Source organism: Diorhabda sublineata, chromosome 1, assembly GCF_026230105.1.
Source record: "Diorhabda sublineata isolate icDioSubl1.1 chromosome 1, icDioSubl1.1, whole genome shotgun sequence".
Taxonomy (NCBI): domain Eukaryota; kingdom Metazoa; phylum Arthropoda; class Insecta; order Coleoptera; family Chrysomelidae; genus Diorhabda; species Diorhabda sublineata.
The window spans coordinates 42,341,313-42,366,529 of NC_079474.1; the positions used below are offsets into that span (position 1 = coordinate 42,341,313).

Consider the following 25,217-nt stretch of genomic DNA (forward strand, 5'->3'; position numbering starts at 1 on the left):
TACCGAGAAATTGAATAGACCCAATAATAGATATAAGGGATGATTAGAAATTTGCATCCTCTTCTGAAAACCGTAAAGGTAGATGAAGATTAAAAGAAGAAGAATTCCTATTTGTACCAAGTTCTTTGTCGATTAACAAAATATTTTATCACCAATCATCGAAAAATAAAAAAAATGATGTTATGTGTATAAGAGTTTCTTTGTAATTATTGTGATGCTGTCTAAATGGGACAAATATCAAAGTATTTGAAAATTGGATTAAAAAGTCATCAACAAAAAAACTGCATTAAAAAAACGTTATAACAGGAAAGATAAGATTCAATTATATAAATTTAAGGCAAATTCAAGAGAGATAATTCATGAATGATGAAAAAGACATTTGAATAATTGCTTACTTTATTATATTTATTATTATTTTTAGTTGTGTGTGAAAACAGATTGTTTTTTGATATTCAAGTGCTAGATGATGTATTAATTCATATAGGTATTGACATTGAGTTGTAAACGGCAGGTAAAATTTGCGCGAAACGTTAAAATATATGCTACGGAAAAACAATTATTCAACGAAATGAATAAAAAAAGATGTGAAATATTTAAGAAAAGTATTTACTTTCGTATTCGTAATAATCTGGCATATTATATTGTAAGTAGCTTCTGACAATTCTATGAGCACATTGATCTTCGTCCATTCTTAATACAGATTTTAAGAATTCCACCATTTCTTCTTTGGTTTCATGCCACATAGTACCACATGCGTATATTTTTGTAATTTGATCGCTATCGGTAGATATATCTTCTGGATCTACAAACAATAGTTATATTTTACTTCAAATGAAACATGAACCTTTTGCTTCGAGTCTGTGTTTTCGAAATTGAATTACCAATTTCATAAATGTCATTTGATAATTATTGAATTATTAACAATGAAATCATCAGAGCCATGAGATGTACTACACAAGCGATACTATAAACAATCCGAAGTCTGTAGCATATAAAATTGTTATAAGGGTATAGGTATAGCCTCAGAAGGTGCTTTTCGATTGGAAGAGAACAACCTCTGGAGGCAAAAGAATTTTAGGCATACAAATTGGAAATGGTTAAAAATAAAGGATCTATTAACTGAGAACTCAGATTATATGATAACAAAAACGGATTTGAAGTAAAGGATAAAAATAAACATTTTTACAAGAGAAAATAGGATTAAAAATCCATAATAAAGGATACATGAATCTTCTTAGATGGCTCGGTAATAGAAATGGAACAGGAGCCGGTGGGTCTTCAAAGCAACTGACCAATAATTTATACGCTTCAAGCGGAATTGCACGGAATACAGTGAAAGCTACCAGACTTTTGAGGGTGGTGAATCAAAACATCAAAAACAAAAACATCGAAAGTGCTAATGAGCTGCTGCTAGGCACTTTCCTGGATCTGTGACACAATTGTATGCCTCTGCTAGGTACTTCGATACTATAAAGTGGAAGGAGAGCTCGAAGCGGATAGGCTTTCAAAAAGTGGGATGATGTGAGAGAATATCGAAGAAATAGTTAGAGGAACTGTTAAAAAATGCCGAGACATTAGAGACAACCATCGGAAAGAAAACATTGCTTGGCTAATTGTTTCAACTACACGAAAGATGATAAAGCCATATATAATTATAAATATTTGTTTTTATTTGTTTTAATTAGCAGTTTTTTATATAAAATAAATTGTCACAAGACTCGAGATCAATTTATCGACGGTATAAACAGAATTTTACATACTATGAGCAGTTATCAATTTTATAAGACTTTCTTGTTGCTTTCGCCTATTCATAGCAACTGATTGATCAATTAAAAATGCATCATACATCGGTTTGAAAAACAATTTTTCGGTGGAAACAAGTTTATCATGATTGTTGGACCAATTATGAAGGGTAATCCATGTTTGTGATAATAACCATATTAACCATATCCAAGCATACTGATGGCCAACAAAATCCTCGAGGTACGTCAAGCTGGGTGTGTTGAAGAAGAGGTAAGCCGGGATGGAATCTACGTAGGCGCATTCGTTTCTGTTGTACATACCGCACATTGATATCAAACCTATTCATAAAAAAATATGTGGTTATTTAAAAACATTGTCATCATTAGTTTTTAACTTAAATTTAACTAAATTTCATTATAACTTCAAAATTATCTGGTTTTAATGTATACATAATTACTATAAATTAATATTTTCATGTAATGAATTATCTAATTTAGTTACGATGTACGCATAAAAAAACCAAATAGAATGAATTTATGTTTTATTAATTCATATATAAGATTGTTTTAAAATTTTCCGGCCTAACAAAGAAACAAGATAATTTGTTCCATAACCATTCCTATCTCTCCTTTTAAGTCTATTATACACTTTTTTCAGCGAAGCTTTAACCTTTTTATTCTTTCCATAGAAAAGTTGTTGTCTTTTTTCTCAAAATAGGCGTGATAACATACTCGTTTGATGTAAACATCTTTCCTTCAAATGAAATTTTAAGGTTAGGTAACAGGAATAAGTCGCTGGACACCAAATCTGATTAATACGATAAGTGTCAATCAATTCGAAGTGAAATTCGTGAATTTTATCCATGATATTCACAGAAGTGTGAGAACATACGTAAGTCAAAGAGGGATATGGAATCTGATGAGATGAAGAAAAAAGCTACTACAGAATATACTGTGGCTAAGATCTCACAGAGAGAGTGGACAAACCACTTTAACAACCTATATGATACTCCTAGCACGCTGATACTTTTGAAATTAGCGAAGTCTCCAGGACCGTACAATATAAGCAACGAAATGTATGGTTGCAACGCACTAAGGAGCTGACAGCATTATTTACCTTGATGATGTATTCGGGGACAGTATCCTGTGAGTGGGAAATCAGCATCACTATTCATAAAAAAAAGAAGAAGGATCCAAGTAATTACTGCACCATAATGAAACTTCTAACAATGATATTGACACAGTACTTCTCGAAAAATATAGAAATAAATGAAGAGCAACAATGCTCCAGACACAATAGATCCACCATAGACGCAATACTCATGCTGACACAAATTATATTGTATAATAAGCTGGCCTTGCTGTGCTTTGTTGACCTAACCCATGATTGGGTACAGGGAAAATTAACTCAAAGACGTTATACGCATAATTTTACAGAAAGTACGAGTCACGACAATATGTTCACAGATGATGTTCTAATAACAACAGGAATTAGACAGGGTGACAGTTTAAGTCGAATACTTTTACAATCTTGTGCTAGACCGCATAATAGAAGGAGTAAAACTGCAGGAAGAAGATACACGATAGAGAGTTCCGAACTGTATGCTACGCAGATGTTGCTGTCCTCATAGCAGAAGATGAAGAAAATCTACATCGAATGCTATTCAGATTCAACCATAAAGCAGAACAATAATATAATAGACCACGTTTTGAGCTTCAACTATGCAGTACCTATAACATGAAGCAAACGGAATATGGTGCAGCAAAATCATATCCACCTCAAGCAATGTGCGTAAATATAAAACATCTGTACGTCCTATATTAACCTATGCAGCTGAAACGAGAGCGGATTCAAAAAGGACAAAACAACTTCGGACAATATAGATGAGAACCCCATAGATCAATAGCCTGTTACCAGATAACAGATGTAGTCAGATGGGTACGGAGGAGAAGACGAGAATGGAAGACACACGTCGACAGAATTGGGGAGGATCAGCTGAAGAAAAAAGCATTCAAGGAAAAGCTACCCACCAGAAGATGAGCCGAATCATGGACATCGACATCCCAAGATCGAGACTGAAGAAATTGGAGAATACAGGAGAAGACTTTATTGAGCAATGATGCTTAATACTCTCCTGTTATTGATTTACTTTTACGAAGATAGTATATAAACATAATCCCTTGACTATACGAGAAAACCATCGCCATCACCTTATCGCATATGAAACGGTCTTTGCCTTTTTCGGAGTAGATTTACTTTTGCAATCCACTGTCTTGACTGTATTTTTCATTCCTGGAGTGTAGTTAATGTAAAAAATTCAACTTATTTTGCTTAAACTGTGTCAATAAGGCCTGGGAAATATTCATTCGAATGCCCTTTTGGTCCAATGCTAGCAAACGCGGAATCCAACGGACGCATAGATTACGCATGCTGCATAATTCTTTAGTCAATATGTGAAAAATGCGTTTTTTTTACTTCTATATGTTTAACCTTAATCCTACATTCGTCTAGTGCCATTTGGTGAACTTTTTGCGGTATTTGGCCGCCCCGAAAGCTCGACGTTGGTGTAGCTGATGTTGCCACGTTCGAATTGAGTCTCCGTAGGCAGTATCTAACTTCTCTTTTATTTGCGTAGGCGTTTTGCCTTTCAAAACCAAATATTTAATGACAGCTCGATATTCAATGTTTCCATTTTCAGAAAAATTTTCACACAGACTCATTTATACGATTGTCAAACAGAAGCTAAACATCCAAAATGACTAAAGTTTCAATGGGAATCTCTCAAATATATTGACATCTTCGTGTTGAAGTCGGGAACTTTTCGGGCAACCCTTGTTTATAGTAAATCCCGAAAAACGACAAATTCATTAATTTAATTGAAAGATTACCTGTTAAAAGAACGGGCACTGACATATTAATTGGTAAAGCAAAACCAGTAGCTTGAATTTTAATTTTGCAGGCAAATTTACTGCAAGCGTAACACATATATGTGGAAACAATGTTGATAAGAAATGTCAATATAGGTGTCCAAAAAGATGCTTCCATTCGTATAGGTACTATGTCCGCTATCGCATCCGTGTAATTTATACCAGAATTGCCAACGATCGGTTCTATCTGCATTAAAAATAAAAACAAACTAAAATATAATTATTAAAGAAGTTTCTATCTAATAGATGTGATTTAAAAAATACGTTGAATGAATTTTCACAACAAAAATTGCTTACACTGCTTGTATTATAACTTAACAAGATAATTTATCAAAAAAAAATGACTAGAAAGTAAGAATTGCAAGCTCAACTATATCTGACATGTTTTAAACAAGCAGTTTGCATAGTCTGTTATAAAATATAAATTTTGAAAAAAGTATGAACACAAGTTTTGTTGGAAAAAAGTACAAGGGAAGATCGCGAAATATTAAAAACTGTCTATGATGTAACGCGTTTTTGATTCGCGGATTTTTGAGTGCTACAAGTCTTCTTCGCTGTCTAGTCTCTATATTTATCAACACGGGACTTTGAGCATTCGAGAAACGCCTACCAAAATGTTTTTAGGTACGCATTTAACCCTGGTAGGTATAAATGCGTTAATAACTAAGGAAATGCTTGAGAGAGATTAATTCGAATCTAATATTACCTTGGTAAGCTCATATTTTTACCACTCCTTGTATAATCCGTCATCCGATTGTGAAACATGTAACTTTTGCATATAATGAACATGCGAACAAATAACTGAGAAAATTTACAGTTCTTTTATTGATACAAACACAGGATTATCACAAATACTTTAAATAAAACAAGCAAAATGAATATCTTCATAGAACCTCAAACATAATTAGAGTTGGATTAATTAGATTGATATGAGTAGATACGACTATAGAAATATTGGATCTTTAACTATCGTCACAGGAGACAAAATATTAGAAAATATATGAGATCGCTGGGAATACAAAATAAAAGATTCAATTGTAAAAGTCCGCATCCCCGTACCTAACTTTCATGACAGACCTTGTTTTTTTGTCATAGTTAGTCATGGGTCAATCTTCGTGAATATACAAACATCCTCCTTTCATAACCTGTCATTAGTTTACCTACAGCCAACCCACATTCTGAACTTTCTAATAGGAGTGATATTAATAGATCAGCTGTAAACACTGGGTTCCCCACTATTGCATGTATAATTGAATTTACTGTTTCTGATACAACATCAAGAGTTGCTTCAATAGATGTGCCTATTAGCAAGTATCATCCTCTTTTAATTTCAATATACCAGGAAATACAGTTATTTGTGGAAGAGTTTCATCACAAAACGCACATTACAACCCTTCAAGTCTGCTGTCGTATAGGTCAGGGATGGGGAAACTACGGCCCGCGGGCCATCTCCGGCCCGCAAAGCGTTGAAATCCGGCCCGCGACTAGCAAACAAAAGTTAAGTACAATTTTCTTTTTATCAGAAATTATATTCTCATGAATTGGCAGTAAAGACAGTACACGTCGGGCGAATTAGTAGAGACACAGAATGGCACTAGTAAGTGACGATATTTCTGCTAAAATGGACAAGAAGATTTCAACTATGAAGAACGATTGTTTTGCCGATATTTTATCATTGAAAAATTGGAGTCGCATTTGCGAAACTTTAGATTCTAACAACATAATAGAACAGTAGACAAGTTCCTAACAACATTGTACTTAATGCGTAGAGTAAATGATAATTTAAGTTTCTTACCTGAGTAACATTGAAAGGGTGATTAGTTATCGCCTTTGGTAAATTGTTGAATAAAAACATCACATCTCCTTCTTTGATCCATAATATTACCAAAACGCCAATGAAAAATATAATACATTTAATTGGTGCTATTATGGCATATATGAAGTAAGTGTCCGTAAGAAATTCCTTCCTAGTCTTTCCCATATTACTTATGAATTTTATAGAGGACTTATCAGTAACAAAATTTTGCCACCAGCCAACTGAGATTAAGGTCAGAGATACTGGAATTGCCATGAGTACGAGTTTACCTTCTACCATTGGCCAAATTACGAGAGCACTTGCTTGAATTATTATAGCGAGTATGTCCAACACAAAACGTATTTTACTGTTAATTAGAATTTTTTCCCTGGATAACAAATCTTGAAACAAAAATGTAATACATGTATGTGAGTTCATTCATAATTGATTATATTAAAAGCGTGAACAACAACTTTCCATTGAATTAGAGAAGCTCTTAATTGATTATATTAAAAGCGTGAGCAACAACTTTCCATTGTATTAGAGAAGTTCTTAATTGAGTATATTAAAAGCGTGAACAACAACTTTCCATTGTATTAGAGAAGCTCTTAATTTATTATACTAAAAGCGTTAACATCAACTTTCCTTTGTTTTAGAGAAAAGTCTCTTAATTGAGTGTATTAAAAGCGTGAACAACAACTTTCCATTGTATTAGAGAAGCTCTTAATTTATTATACTAAAAGCGTTAACATCAACTTTCCTTTGTTTTAGAGAAAAGTCTCTTAATTGAGTATATTAAAAGCGTGAACAACAACTTTCCATTGTATTAGAGAAGTTCTTAATTGAGTATATTAAAAGCGTGAACAACAACTTTCCATTGAATTAGAGAAGCTCTTAATTGATTATATTAAAAGCGTGAGCAACAACTTTCCATTGTATTAGAGAAGTTCTTAATTGAGTATATTAAAAGCGTGAACAACAACTTTCCATTGTATTAGAGAAGCTCTTAATTTATTATACTAAAAGCGTTAACATCAACTTTCCTTTGTTTTAGAGAAAAGTCTCTTAATTGAGTGTATTAAAAGCGTGAACAACAACTTTCCATTGAATTAGAGAAGCTCTTAATTTATTATACTAAAAGCGTTAACATCAACTTTCCTTTGTTTTAGAGAAAAGTCTCTTAATTGAGTGTATTAAAAGCGTGAACAACAACTTTCCATTGAATTAGAGAAGCTCTTAATTGATTATATTAAAAGCGTGAACAACAACTTTCCATTGTATTAGAGAAGCTCTTAATTTATTATACTAAAAGCGTTAACATCAACTTTCCTTTGTTTTAGAGAAAAGTCTCTTAATTGAGTGTATTAAAAGCGTGAACAACAACTTTCCATTGTATTAGAGAAGCTCTTAATTTATTATACTAAAAGCGTTAACATCAACTTTCCTTTGTTTTAGAGAAAAGTCTCTTAATTGAGTGTATTAAAAGCGTGAACAACAACTTTCCATTGAATTAGAGAAGCTCTTAATTGAGTATATTAAAAGCGTGAACAACAACTTTCCATTGTATTAGAGAAGCTCTTAATTTATTATAATAAAAGCGTTAACATCAACTTTCCTTTGTTTTAGAGAAAAGTCTCTTAATTGAGTGTATTAAAAGCGTGAACAACAACTTTCCATTGAATTAGAGAAGCTCTTAATTTATTATACTAAAAGCGTTAACATCAACTTTCCTTTGTTTTAGAGAAAAGTCTCTTAATTGAGTGTATTAAAAGCGTGAACAACAACTTTCCATTGAATTAGAGAAGCTCTTAATTGATTATATTAAAAGCGTGAACAACAACTTTCCATTGTATTAGAGAAGCTCTTAATTTATTATACTAAAAGCGTTAACATCAACTTTCCTTTGTTTTAGAGAAAAGTCTCTTAATTGAGTATATTAAAAGCGTGAACAACAACTTTCCATTGTATTAGAGAAGTTCTTAATTGAGTATATTAAAAGCGTGAACAACAACTTTCCATTGAATTAGAGAAGCTCTTAATTGATTATATTAAAAGCGTGAGCAACAACTTTCCATTGTATTAGAGAAGTTCTTAATTGAGTATATTAAAAGCGTGAACAACAACTTTCCATTGTATTAGAGAAGCTCTTAATTTATTATACTAAAAGCGTTAACATCAACTTTCCTTTGTTTTAGAGAAAAGTCTCTTAATTGAGTGTATTAAAAGCGTGAACAACAACTTTCCATTGTATTAGAGAAGTTCTTAATTGAGTATATTAAAAGCGTGAACAACAACTTTCCATTGAATTAGAGAAGCTCTTAATTGATTATATTAAAAGCGTGAACAACAACTTTCCATTGTATTAGAGAAGCTCTTAATTTATTATACTAAAAGCGTTAACATCAACTTTCCTTTGTTTTAGAGAAAAGTCTCTTAATTGAGTATATTAAAAGCGTGAACAACAACTTTCCATTGTATTAGAGAAGTTCTTAATTGAGTATATTAAAAGCGTGAACAACAACTTTCCATTGAATTAGAGAAGCTCTTAATTGATTATATTAAAAGCGTGAGCAACAACTTTCCATTGTATTAGAGAAGTTCTTAATTGAGTATATTAAAAGCGTGAACAACAACTTTCCATTGTATTAGAGAAGCTCTTAATTTATTATACTAAAAGCGTTAACATCAACTTTCCTTTGTTTTAGAGAAAAGTCTCTTAATTGAGTGTATTAAAAGCGTGAACAACAACTTTCCATTGAATTAGAGAAGCTCTTAATTTATTATACTAAAAGCGTTAACATCAACTTTCCTTTGTTTTAGAGAAAAGTCTCTTAATTGAGTGTATTAAAAGCGTGAACAACAACTTTCCATTGAATTAGAGAAGCTCTTAATTGATTATATTAAAAGCGTGAACAACAACTTTCCATTGTATTAGAGAAGCTCTTAATTTATTATACTAAAAGCGTTAACATCAACTTTCCTTTGTTTTAGAGAAAAGTCTCTTAATTGAGTATATTAAAAGCGTGAACAACAACTTTCCATTGTATTAGAGAAGTTCTTAATTGAGTATATTAAAAGCGTGAACAACAACTTTCCATTGAATTAGAGAAGCTCTTAATTGATTATATTAAAAGCGTGAGCAACAACTTTCCATTGTATTAGAGAAGTTCTTAATTGAGTATATTAAAAGCGTGAACAACAACTTTCCATTGTATTAGAGAAGCTCTTAATTTATTATACTAAAAGCGTTAACATCAACTTTCCTTTGTTTTAGAGAAAAGTCTCTTAATTGAGTGTATTAAAAGCGTGAACAACAACTTTCCATTGTATTAGAGAAGCTCTTAATTTATTATACTAAAAGCGTTAACATCAACTTTCCTTTGTTTTAGAGAAAAGTCTCTTAATTGAGTATATTAAAAGCGTGAACAACAACTTTCCATTGTATTAGAGAAGTTCTTAATTGAGTATATTAAAAGCGTGAACAACAACTTTCCATTGAATTAGAGAAGCTCTTAATTGATTATATTAAAAGCGTGAGCAACAACTTTCCATTGTATTAGAGAAGTTCTTAATTGAGTATATTAAAAGCGTGAACAACAACTTTCCATTGTATTAGAGAAGCTCTTAATTTATTATACTAAAAGCGTTAACATCAACTTTCCTTTGTTTTAGAGAAAAGTCTCTTAATTGAGTGTATTAAAAGCGTGAACAACAACTTTCCATTGAATTAGAGAAGCTCTTAATTTATTATACTAAAAGCGTTAACATCAACTTTCCTTTGTTTTAGAGAAAAGTCTCTTAATTGAGTGTATTAAAAGCGTGAACAACAACTTTCCATTGAATTAGAGAAGCTCTTAATTGATTATATTAAAAGCGTGAACAACAACTTTCCATTGTATTAGAGAAGCTCTTAATTTATTATACTAAAAGCGTTAACATCAACTTTCCTTTGTTTTAGAGAAAAGTCTCTTAATTGAGTGTATTAAAAGCGTGAACAACAACTTTCCATTGAATTAGAGAAGCTCTTAATTTATTATACTAAAAGCGTTAACATCAACTTTCCTTTGTTTTAGAGAAAAGTCTCTTAATTGAGTGTATTAAAAGCGTGAACAACAACTTTCCATTGAATTAGAGAAGCTCTTAATTGATTATATTAAAAGCGTGAACAACAACTTTCCATTGTATTAGAGAAGCTCTTAATTTATTATACTAAAAGCGTTAACATCAACTTTCCTTTGTTTTAGAGAAAAGTCTCTTAATTGAGTATATTAAAAGCGTGAACAACAACTTTCCATTGTATTAGAGAAGTTCTTAATTGAGTATATTAAAAGCGTGAACAACAACTTTCCATTGAATTAGAGAAGCTCTTAATTGATTATATTAAAAGCGTGAGCAACAACTTTCCATTGTATTAGAGAAGTTCTTAATTGAGTATATTAAAAGCGTGAACAACAACTTTCCATTGTATTAGAGAAGCTCTTAATTTATTATACTAAAAGCGTTAACATCAACTTTCCTTTGTTTTAGAGAAAAGTCTCTTAATTGAGTGTATTAAAAGCGTGAACAACAACTTTCCATTGAATTAGAGAAGCTCTTAATTTATTATACTAAAAGCGTTAACATCAACTTTCCTTTGTTTTAGAGAAAAGTCTCTTAATTGAGTGTATTAAAAGCGTGAACAACAACTTTCCATTGAATTAGAGAAGCTCTTAATTGATTATATTAAAAGCGTGAACAACAACTTTCCATTGTATTAGAGAAGCTCTTAATTTATTATACTAAAAGCGTTAACATCAACTTTCCTTTGTTTTAGAGAAAAGTCTCTTAATTGAGTGTATTAAAAGCGTGAACAACAACTTTCCATTGTATTAGAGAAGCTCTTAATTTATTATACTAAAAGCGTTAACATCAACTTTCCTTTGTTTTAGAGAAAAGTCTCTTAATTGAGTGTATTAAAAGCGTGAACAACAACTTTCCATTGAATTAGAGAAGCTCTTAATTGAGTATATTAAAAGCGTGAACAACAACTTTCCATTGTATTAGAGAAGCTCTTAATTTATTATACTAAAAGCGTTAACATCAACTTTCCTTTGTTTTAGAGAAAAGTCTCTTAATTGAGTGTATTAAAAGCGTGAACAACAACTTTCCATTGAATTAGAGAAGCTCTTAATTTATTATACTAAAAGCGTTAACATCAACTTTCCTTTGTTTTAGAGAAAAGTCTCTTAATTGAGTGTATTAAAAGCGTGAACAACAACTTTCCATTGAATTAGAGAAGCTCTTAATTGATTATATTAAAAGCGTGAACAACAACTTTCCATTGTATTAGAGAAGCTCTTAATTTATTATACTAAAAGCGTTAACATCAACTTTCCTTTGTTTTAGAGAAAAGTCTCTTAATTGAGTATATTAAAAGCGTGAACAACAACTTTCCATTGTATTAGAGAAGTTCTTAATTGAGTATATTAAAAGCGTGAACAACAACTTTCCATTGAATTAGAGAAGCTCTTAATTGATTATATTAAAAGCGTGAGCAACAACTTTCCATTGTATTAGAGAAGTTCTTAATTGAGTATATTAAAAGCGTGAACAACAACTTTCCATTGTATTAGAGAAGCTCTTAATTTATTATACTAAAAGCGTTAACATCAACTTTCCTTTGTTTTAGAGAAAAGTCTCTTAATTGAGTGTATTAAAAGCGTGAACAACAACTTTCCATTGTATTAGAGAAGTTCTTAATTGAGTATATTAAAAGCGTGAACAACAACTTTCCATTGAATTAGAGAAGCTCTTAATTGATTATATTAAAAGCGTGAACAACAACTTTCCATTGTATTAGAGAAGCTCTTAATTTATTATACTAAAAGCGTTAACATCAACTTTCCTTTGTTTTAGAGAAAAGTCTCTTAATTGAGTATATTAAAAGCGTGAACAACAACTTTCCATTGTATTAGAGAAGTTCTTAATTGAGTATATTAAAAGCGTGAACAACAACTTTCCATTGAATTAGAGAAGCTCTTAATTGATTATATTAAAAGCGTGAGCAACAACTTTCCATTGTATTAGAGAAGTTCTTAATTGAGTATATTAAAAGCGTGAACAACAACTTTCCATTGTATTAGAGAAGCTCTTAATTTATTATACTAAAAGCGTTAACATCAACTTTCCTTTGTTTTAGAGAAAAGTCTCTTAATTGAGTGTATTAAAAGCGTGAACAACAACTTTCCATTGAATTAGAGAAGCTCTTAATTTATTATACTAAAAGCGTTAACATCAACTTTCCTTTGTTTTAGAGAAAAGTCTCTTAATTGAGTGTATTAAAAGCGTGAACAACAACTTTCCATTGAATTAGAGAAGCTCTTAATTGATTATATTAAAAGCGTGAACAACAACTTTCCATTGTATTAGAGAAGCTCTTAATTTATTATACTAAAAGCGTTAACATCAACTTTCCTTTGTTTTAGAGAAAAGTCTCTTAATTGAGTATATTAAAAGCGTGAACAACAACTTTCCATTGTATTAGAGAAGTTCTTAATTGAGTATATTAAAAGCGTGAACAACAACTTTCCATTGAATTAGAGAAGCTCTTAATTGATTATATTAAAAGCGTGAGCAACAACTTTCCATTGTATTAGAGAAGTTCTTAATTGAGTATATTAAAAGCGTGAACAACAACTTTCCATTGTATTAGAGAAGCTCTTAATTTATTATACTAAAAGCGTTAACATCAACTTTCCTTTGTTTTAGAGAAAAGTCTCTTAATTGAGTGTATTAAAAGCGTGAACAACAACTTTCCATTGAATTAGAGAAGCTCTTAATTTATTATACTAAAAGCGTTAACATCAACTTTCCTTTGTTTTAGAGAAAAGTCTCTTAATTGAGTGTATTAAAAGCGTGAACAACAACTTTCCATTGAATTAGAGAAGCTCTTAATTTATTATACTAAAAGCGTTAACATCAACTTTCCTTTGTTTTAGAGAAAAGTCTCTTAATTGAGTGTATTAAAAGCGTGAACAACAACTTTCCATTGTATTAGAGAAGCTCTTAATTTATTATACTAAAAGCGTTAACATCAACTTTCTTTTGTTTTAGAGAAAAGTCTCTTAATTGAGTATATTAAAAGCGTGAACAACAACTTTCCATTGTATTAGAGAAGTTCTTAATTGAGTATATTAAAAGCGTGAACAACAACTTTCCATTGAATTAGAGAAGCTCTTAATTGATTATATTAAAAGCGTGAGCAACAACTTTCCATTGTATTAGAGAAGTTCTTAATTGAGTATATTAAAAGCGTGAACAACAACTTTCCATTGTATTAGAGAAGCTCTTAATTTATTATACTAAAAGCGTTAACATCAACTTTCCTTTGTTTTAGAGAAAAGTCTCTAAATTGAGTGTATTAAAAGCGTGAACAACAACTTTCCATTGAATTAGAGAAGCTCTTAATTTATTATACTAAAAGCGTTAACATCAACTTTCCTTTGTTTTAGAGAAAAGTCTCTTAATTGAGTGTATTAAAAGCGTGAACAACAACTTTCCATTGAATTAGAGAAGCTCTTAATTGATTATATTAAAAGCGTGAACAACAACTTTCCATTGTATTAGAGAAGCTCTTAATTTATTATACTAAAAGCGTTAACATCAACTTTCCTTTGTTTTAGAGAAAAGTCTCTTAATTGAGTGTATTAAAAGCGTGAACAACAACTTTCCATTGAATTAGAGAAGCTCTTAATTTATTATACTAAAAGCGTTAACATCAACTTTCCTTTGTTTTAGAGAAAAGTCTCTTAATTGAGTATATTAAAAGCGTGAACAACAACTTTCCATTGTATTAGAGAAGCTCTTAATTTATTATACTAAAAGCGTTAACATCAAATTTCCTTTGTTTTAGAGAAAAGTCTCTTAATTGAGTGTATTAAAACCGTGAACAACAACTTTCCATTGAATTAGAGAAGTTCTTAATTGAGTGTATTAAAAGCGTGAACAACTACTTTCCATTGAATTAGAGAAGCTCTTAATTGATTATATTAAAAGCGTGAGCAACAACTTTCCATTGTATTAGAGAAGTTCTTAATTGAGTATATTAAAAGCGTGAACAACAACTTTCCATTGTATTAGAGAAGCTCTTAATTTATTATACTAAAAGCGTTAACATCAACTTTCCTTTGTTTTAGAGAAAAGTCTCTTAATTGAGTGTATTAAAAGCGTGAACAACAACTTTCCATTGAATTAGAGAAGCTCTTAATTTATTATACTAAAAGCGTTAACATCAACTTTCCTTTGTTTTAGAGAAAAGTCTCTTAATTGAGTGTATTAAAAGCGTGAACAACAACTTTCCATTGAATTAGAGAAGTTCTTAATTGAGTATATTAAAAGCGTGAACAACAACTTTCCATTGTATTAGAGAAGCTCTTAATTTATTATACTAAAAGCGTTAACATCAACTTTCCTTTGTTTTAGAGAAAAGTCTCTTAATTGAGTGTATTAAAAGCGTGAACAACAACTTTCCATTGAATTAGAGAAGCTCTTAATTCATTATACTAAAAGCGTTAACATCAACTTTCCTTTGTTTTAGAGAAAAGTCTCTTAATTGAGTATATTAAAAGCGTGAACAACAACTTTCCATTGTATTAGAGAAGCTCTTAATTTATTATACTAAAAGCGTTAACATCAAATTTCCTTTGTTTTAGAGAAAAGTCTCTTAATTGAGTGTATTAAAAGCGTGAACAACAACTTTCCATTGAATTAGAGAAGTTCTTAATTGAGTGTATTAAAAGCGTGAACAACAACTTTCCATTGAATTAGAGAAGCTCTTAATTTATTATACTAAAAGCGTTAACATCAACTTTCCTTTGTTTTAGAGAAAAGTCTCTTAATTGAGTGTATTAAAAGCGTGAACAACAACTTTCCATTGAATTAGAGAAGCTCTTAATTGATTATATTAAAAGCGTGAACAACAACTTTCCATTGTATTAGAGAAGCTCTTAATTTATTATACTAAAAGCGTTAACATCAACTTTCCTTTGTTTTAGAGAAAAGTCTCTTAATTGAGTGTATTAAAAGCGTGAACAACAACTTTCCATTGAATTAGAGAAGCTCTTAATTTATTATACTAAAAGCGTTAACATCAACTTTCCTTTGTTTTAGAGAAAAGTCTCTTAATTGAGTATATTAAAAGCGTGAACAACAACTTTCCATTGTATTAGAGAAGTTCTTAATTGAGTATATTAAAAGCGTGAACAACTACTTTCCATTGTATTAGAGAAGTTCTTAATTGAGTATATTAAAAGCGTGAACAACTACTTTCCATTGAATTAGAGAAGCTCTTAATTGATTATATTAAAAGCGTGAACAACAACTTTCCATTGTATTAGAGAAGCTCTTAATTTATTATACTAAAAGCGTTAACATCAAATTTCCTTTGTTTTAGAGAAAAGTCTCTTAATTGAGTGTATTAAAACCGTGAACAACAACTTTCCATTGTATTAGAGAAGTTCTTAATTGAGTATATTAAAAGCGTGAACAACTACTTTCCATTGTATTAGAGAAGTTCTTAATTGAGTATATTAAAAGCGTGAACAACTACTTTCCATTGAATTAGAGAAGCTCTTAATTGATTATATTAAAAGCGTGAACAACAACTTTCCATTGTATTAGAGAAGCTCTTAATTTATTATACTAAAAGCGTTAACATCAACTTTCCTTTGTTTTAGAGAAAAGTCTCTTAATTGAGTGTATTAAAAGCGTGAACAACAACTTTCCATTGAATTAGCTCTTAATTGATTATATTAAAAGCGTGAACAACAACTTTCCATTGTATTAGAGAAGCTCTTAATTTATTATACTAAAAGCGTGAACATCAACTTTCCTTTGTTTTAGAGAAAAGTCTCTTAATTGAGTGTATTAAAAGCGTGAACAACAACTTTCCATTGAATTAGCTCTTAATTGATTATATTAAAAGCGTGAACAACAACTTTCCATTGTATTAGAGAAGCTCTTAATTTATTATACTAAAAGCGTGAACATCAACTTTCCATTGTTTTAGAGAAAAGTCTCTTAATTGGGTGTATTAAAAGCGTGAACAACAACTTTCCATTGTATTAGAAAAACTCTTAAATTTCATTTGAATTTTGTTTAGTAGAAGAGAACACCATAATTGTTATGTAAAATATAATGTTTTATTGAAAACTTTTTGCTCTTGTAGATATCCAATGAAATCAATTAATTTGAAGTCATCTGGTTGAAGACGACCAAGTACAACATTATACTGAAAATAAAAATGTTACGATTTGGTTGTGATACTGACGGGAATAATAATTATTAAATTATAGACTCAAACATTAATAAAAAATACCGTAAAATTTGTATGTGGAACCTAACAAGTAAGTTCTAACAAGAAAAATATGCTCCTGCGATTTTATACGACGATAACAACAATCTGAAAATGATCACTGGTATGCTAATATACCCATTGGAAAAAATCCTATTCAAAAGTGGACAAAATCGTCTGCCGAAGCGAATGGTTTGAATAAGAAAGAAAAAAAATATTATTCACTTTAATAGATCCACCACCAAAAGTGGTGTACAAGAACAAGAGCTTATGAAAATCACGGTTCACAGCTCAATGAAACCCTACTTGAATATTGACGAAGAGCATCATAATCAAATTTTTGACAAAATTTTGGAAATACATCTTCATCAGTTATAGATACTAACACGTTTGGATCTTCATTCAACTTTTCTAATTTTTCGTTTTTTAATTACTTTTGCTCTGTATTTTTTTATAATTATCAGCAAATTTTCTATCCGAATAACCCTTGACATTGATAAATGCTCAAAAGCTTTATAACAACTTTATCAAGCTTGTTGCTTATAGGCAACAGATTTCCGAAATATTTTATAAAATTATTTCGAACAATTGTCAATTTCCTTAGGTTATTACTACTGATAATAATTAGGAAATAATTGAAAATAAATGTTTGTTATTGATGTCTGACGAATGGAAATCTTAAAGGTCTCTTAATCAGGAATAAGATGAGGTTTGAATATTTTTTGAATTTCCTCTGATGAAGTTTAGACGTTAATTGGTACTATAAGCAATGGCACCTGCAATAGTACTATAAACATGTTTCTTATCAAAATTTTATTTGTCTTTAAATATATCCAAGGAGCCTTCGATGTTCTACAAGTGAATAAGTCAAAAAATATATCTACTAATAACTAATTTTTCAAAATTCTATCATCTGGATACCTTCTCACGTAGATATTGCCGATCGTCTCTACATTTAAATCTGTAAAGATTTCGAACCTAACATAAAAACTACATCTGAAACTTATGGTTAGGTGATATTATCACAAAAAATATAGGACTATTAACATTTGAGGACTCTCCACATATGAAATGTTGTAATAAAAAAATTGAATTGAATTTACTTCAGTGTCAGTACTCAACCTCAACCGAAATGCCAATATTGTCAACCAAATTCTTGGGATATTGATACTATTTGCTACCCATACGCCTTTTTCAACTAAAATAAAAAGCTAAGAGACCTGCTGATTTGTATGGTGAAAATAAATCGAGTTATTCTTCACTTCTTTAAAAATATACAGTTATTAGATGTAATATAGATCTTAGGTAATTTCTTGAGTCACTGATTTATATATCAATCACTGTAGTTTTCAATTTCGTCTATTATTGTATCAATAACTGTATCTTGTCCTTATAGGCATAGCTGTGATTTTCACGAGGAACTAAATTAAAAAAATTAGTTGTAGTATTTCCGCCATTTTTGAAAATTTTGTTGGCCTGTGTCATCCCGACTAAAAAACTTTTTTCGCGACTTTCCGAACTGTCTTCTACTTCGGGACCATTTCAATTGAATAACAATATACTATAATAGAATTTATATGATTGAGTGCATTGTGGAAGTTGTTTTTAACATAATAAAAACTAAGAGATTTTAGAAATAATCATAAAAATTTAAGATAAAATCAAAAATTAAACATTTGTAAATAACCAATATTAGAAAAACCTATTGTATGTAGGGAAAAGTCTATGCAAGAAAATTTACCAAAGATATTTATGCCAAAAATGATTTTGTAGTTGTTACTAAAAAATGTATTATATTATTTCCCTTTTTAATCATGATAAAGCTTGGACTGAAATATGGGTCAACGAACTAGAGCATACACATAAATAGACAAGAGCCCTGAAGAGTCCTTACTTCAATCAACAATCTCTTAGCATGGTTAAGAGCTGTCACTTTGCAGGGTTTATTTATATGAATATTTTCAAGAATCGTTTTTCAGCATGGAAAGATGCGTTGAGCTTTTTAAATGACGTTCATCTTTTTTAGTTTATTTATACACACTTACTTATAATTGCCGGGATTAAGCAGACCCCATTAGTTAGCATAGCAGCTTTAATAACATCCATCTCCGGAAAGATGACGAAAACTAGTATAGCGCTGCCGATTGTCGGTAAAATTTCTGTTAAACCTAGAGTGATAAAGTCGAAAGTTGAAGGATATTTCCATGATTTAAAACTAAGGATTCTGATCGATCTTACGAACGTTCCTAGTTCTGGTACCATGAAGGAAATTATTATTAACCATATCCAAACTACTCTTTCTTCTTCTGGTAAATTTACTATATATTGTTGGCGTTTATCTAAAACAGAAAAATTTACTTAACAAGGTTTTGTCAGTCGGTATAAAGTGCTATAAAATTCTTGGTATTAAAAATCTGAAAACCCATAAATATTCATATTTTTATTTTATAAACATTCTCTATAACGTCTTATTGTTACTCGCTATCTGCTTAAGCATCTTCATTTTCATTAGAATCTTCTAGTATTTTAGTATAGAAAGGTGTCCTTTTCCTCATTTTATCCATTGTCTTTTTGAACTTTTCTATTTCTTCTTTGATTGACTTAACTCAATTATTTTCGTGATATTAGGTGTAGGTTGTTCATATATCTTTATAATTATAACTGTTTTTTCTTAAGTTATCGTTTATTGTTTTCCCTATTTTCTAAATGTTCCATATCAATTGTTTTTACACATTCTTTGAATAAAGCATAAGAGGTGTAGCTCCTACAGAAAAAGTACGCATGTGCCAAAGGTAAGCGACAATCATCTGTTTAACTTGAAGTCTACTCTTTCGAATGCGATGTCTATCGTTTCTGTAGATAAACCAGTGTAGCCGTTACCCGTGTTTGTATAGGACCGTTTTTTGCGGTAAACCAACGAATTGTTGTGAAATTTCACATGAAAAAACTACAACTGAAATTTATAATTTATTGAAACAATTGTATGGTAATGAGTATTTATCGCGTCAACGTGATTTTGAATTGTTTAAGTGTTTTCAAGATGTTGGAGCTGATTCACGTTAGGATCGTCATCGTCAAAAACGGATAAAAATATCGAAAAAATTCTATAATTTTGTTCGATCCGACCGTCGGCTAAGTATTCGTGCTATCGCTGAATCTATAGGAATTGACAAAAAATGTGTTCGGTAAATTTTACATGTAAATGTTAAGATGCGAAAAGTGCCTAAAAAACTCAAATTTGAACAACAAGAAGCTCACAAAAATATTTGTACTGACACTTTTAATGCGATTGAAAATGATGCAAAATCACTTAATAAATTAAAAGGAACAAGATTCAAGACTGTTGAGGCCGTGAAAGAAAAGCGGCGCGAGGGGACTGACAGAAAAAAACTTCCTGCACTGTTTCGAACAATGGAAGTTTCGGATTGAACAATATAGAGATAAAGGAGGGGTATATATTGAAGGTTATACTAAATTAATATACATAATATCATTAAAAAATATTTTATCTACGACTGTTGTATATTGTACCCATTATACGTCTTCTTGCTAGAATTTGATAATACCCATTAATCACAGCTGTCAGATGCTTTCTGGATTGTATTCTCACTAAAAATTGGTTTTTATAAATTTATTATGTAAAACTACTAAATATTTACAATTTATTTCTGTAAACGTGAAAAAGTAAATTTTCCTTATTACAGGGACCTCCAAGTCATGGAACATTTACTCTGAGCTGTCAGCGACAATTTATGAATTGAAATAGTTTTTGAAACATAATAAATTGGAATCAAAACTGTCAACATTATGGTGGTGGATTTTTAATATTTTACGTAAAATTATGTTTAAAAACCAAATAAAAATGGATACAGAAAATGAAAGTGACTTTTTTTTAACACTACCAGAAATTAGAGATGCTTCAGCAAAAATATTTAGCAGTCGTGGAACCATATGGAAAACTTTTTTATTAGTGGTTTTATGAAAAAAAGTTATTCTTGATAAAAAGTTCTGCATGGTCCAAAAGGTAAAATTTAACCATCAGATATCAATTTTTTCAAGCAGTATACGAGGTTTTGAATTAAAAGTTGTATTCAAATATGCAATTATTAAGCCATTTATCATGAAAATTCAGGTTTTGTGATTATTTACTAATTATTCCATATTAATTATTCTGGCTGAATACAATTTATCTCTCTCACCTGTTAAAAACATGATAACCTTTCTATTTATTACTGTTTTTGAACAACCTTGCAATTTTTACATTCGTAATGAATGCATGATAATTATTTATTGTAGAAATTGAAAAATCCATACAAAGAATATTTATTAAACAGAAACAAACATAATTAAATTTTAATTCAATGTCCTACAGCTTCGACATATCAACCTTCTCTGAATATTCAATTGTTCCTTTGTCAAACTCTTGTATTACTTTCCGTATCATATTTGGAGTAATTTTTTGGCATTATTCAGAAATAATCCTCTCCAAAGGGTCATCGCTGATAAACCTGCTGTTTTAAGTAACCCCATAAAAAAGTCAAGGGGAGTCAAATCAGCAGCCCTAGAAGGTCAAAAACTATCTGAATACCTGTGAATCACCTTTTCATTAAACACATTTTCAAGGTGTGTGTAGAAAAATTGCCAAAAACCTACAAAAATCCATAACTTCACATTGAATGTCCGCGCCTAGCTCCTCTCCAACTCACCCGATTTAAGTGTTCAAAAACTCAAAAGAAAGAAGGTGTTTCAGAGAGTGTTCTTAAATCAAAACGAACTCTGTAGCTATATTAGAACCTGAGATATAGATCTTCGAATGTAAAAAAATTGCCAAAAACCTACAAAAATCCATAACTCCACATTGAATGTCCGCGCCTAGCTCCTCTCCAACTCAACCGATTTAAATGTTCAAAAACTCAAAAGAAAGAAGGTGTTTCAGAGAGTGTTCCTAAATCAAAACGAACTCTGTAGCTATATTAGAACCTGAGATATAGATCTTTGAATGTAGAAAAATTGCCAAAAACCTACAAAAATCCATAACTTCACATTGAATGTCCGCGCCTAGCTCCTCTCCAACTCACCCGATTTAAGTGTTCAAAAACTCAAAAGAAAGAAGGTGTTTCAGAGAGTGTTCTTAAATCAAAACGAACTCTGTAGCTATATTAGAACCTGAGATATAGATCTTCGAATGTAAAAAATTGCCAAAAACCTACAAAAATCCATAACTCCACATTGAATGTCCGCGCCTAGCTCCTCTCCAACTCAACCGATTTAAATGTTCAAAAACTCAAAAGAAAGAAGGTATTTCAGCGAGTGTTCTTAAGTCAAAACGAACTCTGTAGCTATATTAGAACCTGAGATATAGATCTTCGAATGTAAAAAAATTGCCAAAAACCTACAAAAATCCATAACTCCACATTGAATGTCCGCGCCTAGCTCCTCTCCAACTCACCCGATTTAAGTGTTCAAAAACTCAAAAGAAAGAAGGTGTTTCAGAGAGTGTTCTTAAATCAAAACGAACTCTGTAGCTATATTAGAACCTGAGATATAGATCTTCGAATGTAGAAAAATTGCCAAAAACCTACAAAAATCCATAACTCCACATTGAATGTCCGCGCCTAGCTCCTCTCCAACTCAACCGATTTAAATGTTCAAAAACTCAAAAGAAAGAAGGTATTTCAGCGAGTATTCTTAAGTCAAAACGAACTCTGTAGCTATATTAGAACCTGAGATATAGATCTTCGAATGTAAAAAAATTGCCAAAAACCTACAAAAATCCATAACTCCACATTGAATGTCCGCGCCTAGCTCCTCTCCAACTCACCCGATTTAAGTGTTCAAAAACTCAAAAGAAAGAAGGTGTTTCAGAGAGTGTTCTTAAATCAAAACGAACTCTGTAGCTATATTAGAACCTGAGATATAGATCTTCGAATGTAGAAAAATTGCCAAAAACCTACAAAAATCCATAACTCCACATTGAATGTCCGCGCCTAGCTCCTCTCCAACTCAACCGATTTAAATGTTCAAAAACTCAAAAGAAAGAAGGTATTTCAGTGAGTGTTCTTAAGTCAAAACGAACTCTGTAGCTATATTAAAACCTGAGATATAGATCTTCGAATGTAAAAAAATTGCCAAAAACCTACAAAAATCCATAACTCCACATTGAATGTCCGCGCCTAGCTCCTCTCCAACTCACCCGATTTAAGTGTTCAAAAACTCAAAAGAAAGAAGGTGTTTCAGAGAGTGTTCTTAAATCAAAACGAACTCTGTAGCTATATTAGAACCTGAGATATAGATCTTCGAATGTAGAAAAATTGCCAAAAACCTACAAAAATCCATAACTCCACATTGAATGTCCGCGCCTAGCTCCTCTCCAACTCAACCGATTTAAATGTTCAAAAACTCAAAAGAAAGAAGGTATTTCAGCGAGTGTTCTTAAGTCAAAACGAACTCTGTAGCTATATTAAAACCTGAGATATAGATCTTCGAATGTAAAAAAATTGCCAAAAACCTACAAAAATCCATAACTCCACATTGAATGTCCGCGCCTAGCTCCTCTCCAACTCACCCGATTTAAGTGTTCAAAAACTCAAAAGAAAGAAGGTGTTTCAGAGAGTGTTCTTAAATCAAAACGAACTCTGTAGCTATATTAGAACCTGAGATATAGATCTTCGAATGTAAAAAAATTGCCAAAAACCTACAAAAATCCATAACTCCACATTGAATGTCCGCGCCTAGCTCCTCTCCAACTCAACCGATTTAAATGTTCAAAAACTCAAAAGAAAGAAGGTGTTTCAGAGAGTGTTCCTAAATCAAAACGAACTCTGTAGCTATATTAGAACCTGAGATATAGATCTTTGAATGTAGAAAAATTGCCAAAAACCTACAAAAATCCATAACTTCACATTGAATGTCCGCGCCTAGCTCCTCTCCAACTCACCCGATTTAAGTGTTCAAAAACTCAAAAGAAAGAAGGTGTTTCAGAGAGTGTTCTTAAATCAAAACGAACTCTGTAGCTATATTAGAACCTGAGATATAGATCTTCGAATGTAAAAAATTGCCAAAAACCTACAAAAATCCATAACTCCACATTGAATGTCCGCGCCTAGCTCCTCTCCAACTCAACCGATTTAAATGTTCAAAAACTCAAAAGAAAGAAGGTATTTCAGCGAGTGTTCTTAAGTCAAAACGAACTCTGTAGCTATATTAGAACCTGAGATATAGATCTTCGAATGTAAAAAAATTGCCAAAAACCTACAAAAATCCATAACTCCACATTGAATGTCCGCGCCTAGCTCCTCTCCAACTCACCCGATTTAAGTGTTCAAAAACTCAAAAGAAAGAAGGTGTTTCAGAGAGTGTTCTTAAATCAAAACGAACTCTGTAGCTATATTAGAACCTGAGATATAGATCTTCGAATGTAAAAAAATTGCCAAAAACCTACAAAAATCCATAACTCCACATTGAATGTCCGCGCCTAGCTCCTCTCCAACTCACCCGATTTAAGTGTTCAAAAACTCAAAAGAAAGAAGGTGTTTCAGAGAGTGTTCTTAAATCAAAACGAACTCTGTAGCTATATTAGAACCTGAGATATAGATCTTCGAATGTAGAAAAATTGCCAAAAACCTACAAAAATCCATAACTCCACATTGAATGTCCGCGCCTAGCTCCTCTCCAACTCAACCGATTTAAATGTTCAAAAACTCAAAAGAAAGAAGGTATTTCAGTGAGTGTTCTTAAGTCAAAACGAACTCTGTAGCTATATTAAAACCTGAGATATAGATCTTCGAATGTAAAAAAATTGCCAAAAACCTACAAAAATCCATAACTCCACATTGAATGTCCGCGCCTAGCTCCTCTCCAACTCACCCGATTTAAGTGTTCAAAAACTCAAAAGAAAGAAGGTGTTTCAGAGAGTGTTCTTAAATCAAAACGAACTCTGTAGCTATATTAGAACCTGAGATATAGATCTTCGAATGTAGAAAAATTGCCAAAAACCTACAAAAATCCATAACTCCACATTGAATGTCCGCGCCTAGCTCCTCTCCAACTCAACCGATTTAAATGTTCAAAAACTCAAAAGAAAGAAGGTATTTCAGTGAGTGTTCTTAAGTCAAAACGAACTCTGTAGCTATATTAAAACCTGAGATATAGATCTTCGAATGTAAAAAAATTGCCAAAAACCTACAAAAATCCATAACTCCACATTGAATGTCCGCGCCTAGCTCCTCTCCAACTCACCCGATTTAAGTGTTCAAAAACTCAAAAGAAAGAAGGTGTTTCAGAGAGTGTTCTTAAATCAAAACGAACTCTGTAGCTATATTAGAACCTGAGATATAGATCTTCGAATGTAGAAAAATTGCCAAAAACCTACAAAAATCCATAACTCCACATTGAATGTCCGCGCCTAGCTCCTCTCCAACTC

General features: G+C 31.4%; 1 protein-coding gene across 1 annotated transcript in view; it reads right to left on the reverse strand.

The window, feature by feature from the left end:
- The window catches only part of LOC130444568 (chitin synthase chs-2-like), a 45,538-nt gene that overhangs the window by 15,687 nt on the left and 4,634 nt on the right, over nucleotides 1-25,217 (reverse strand). The window contains exons 4-8 of the mRNA XM_056779775.1: nucleotides 18,841-19,134; nucleotides 6,466-6,866; nucleotides 4,632-4,857; nucleotides 1,761-2,081; nucleotides 611-802 (exon numbers count right to left, since the gene is read on the reverse strand). Coding sequence (XP_056635753.1) covers nucleotides 611-802; nucleotides 1,761-2,081; nucleotides 4,632-4,857; nucleotides 6,466-6,866; nucleotides 18,841-19,134 — 1,434 coding nt within the window. The remainder of the gene's footprint in view (nucleotides 1-610; nucleotides 803-1,760; nucleotides 2,082-4,631; nucleotides 4,858-6,465; nucleotides 6,867-18,840; nucleotides 19,135-25,217) is intronic.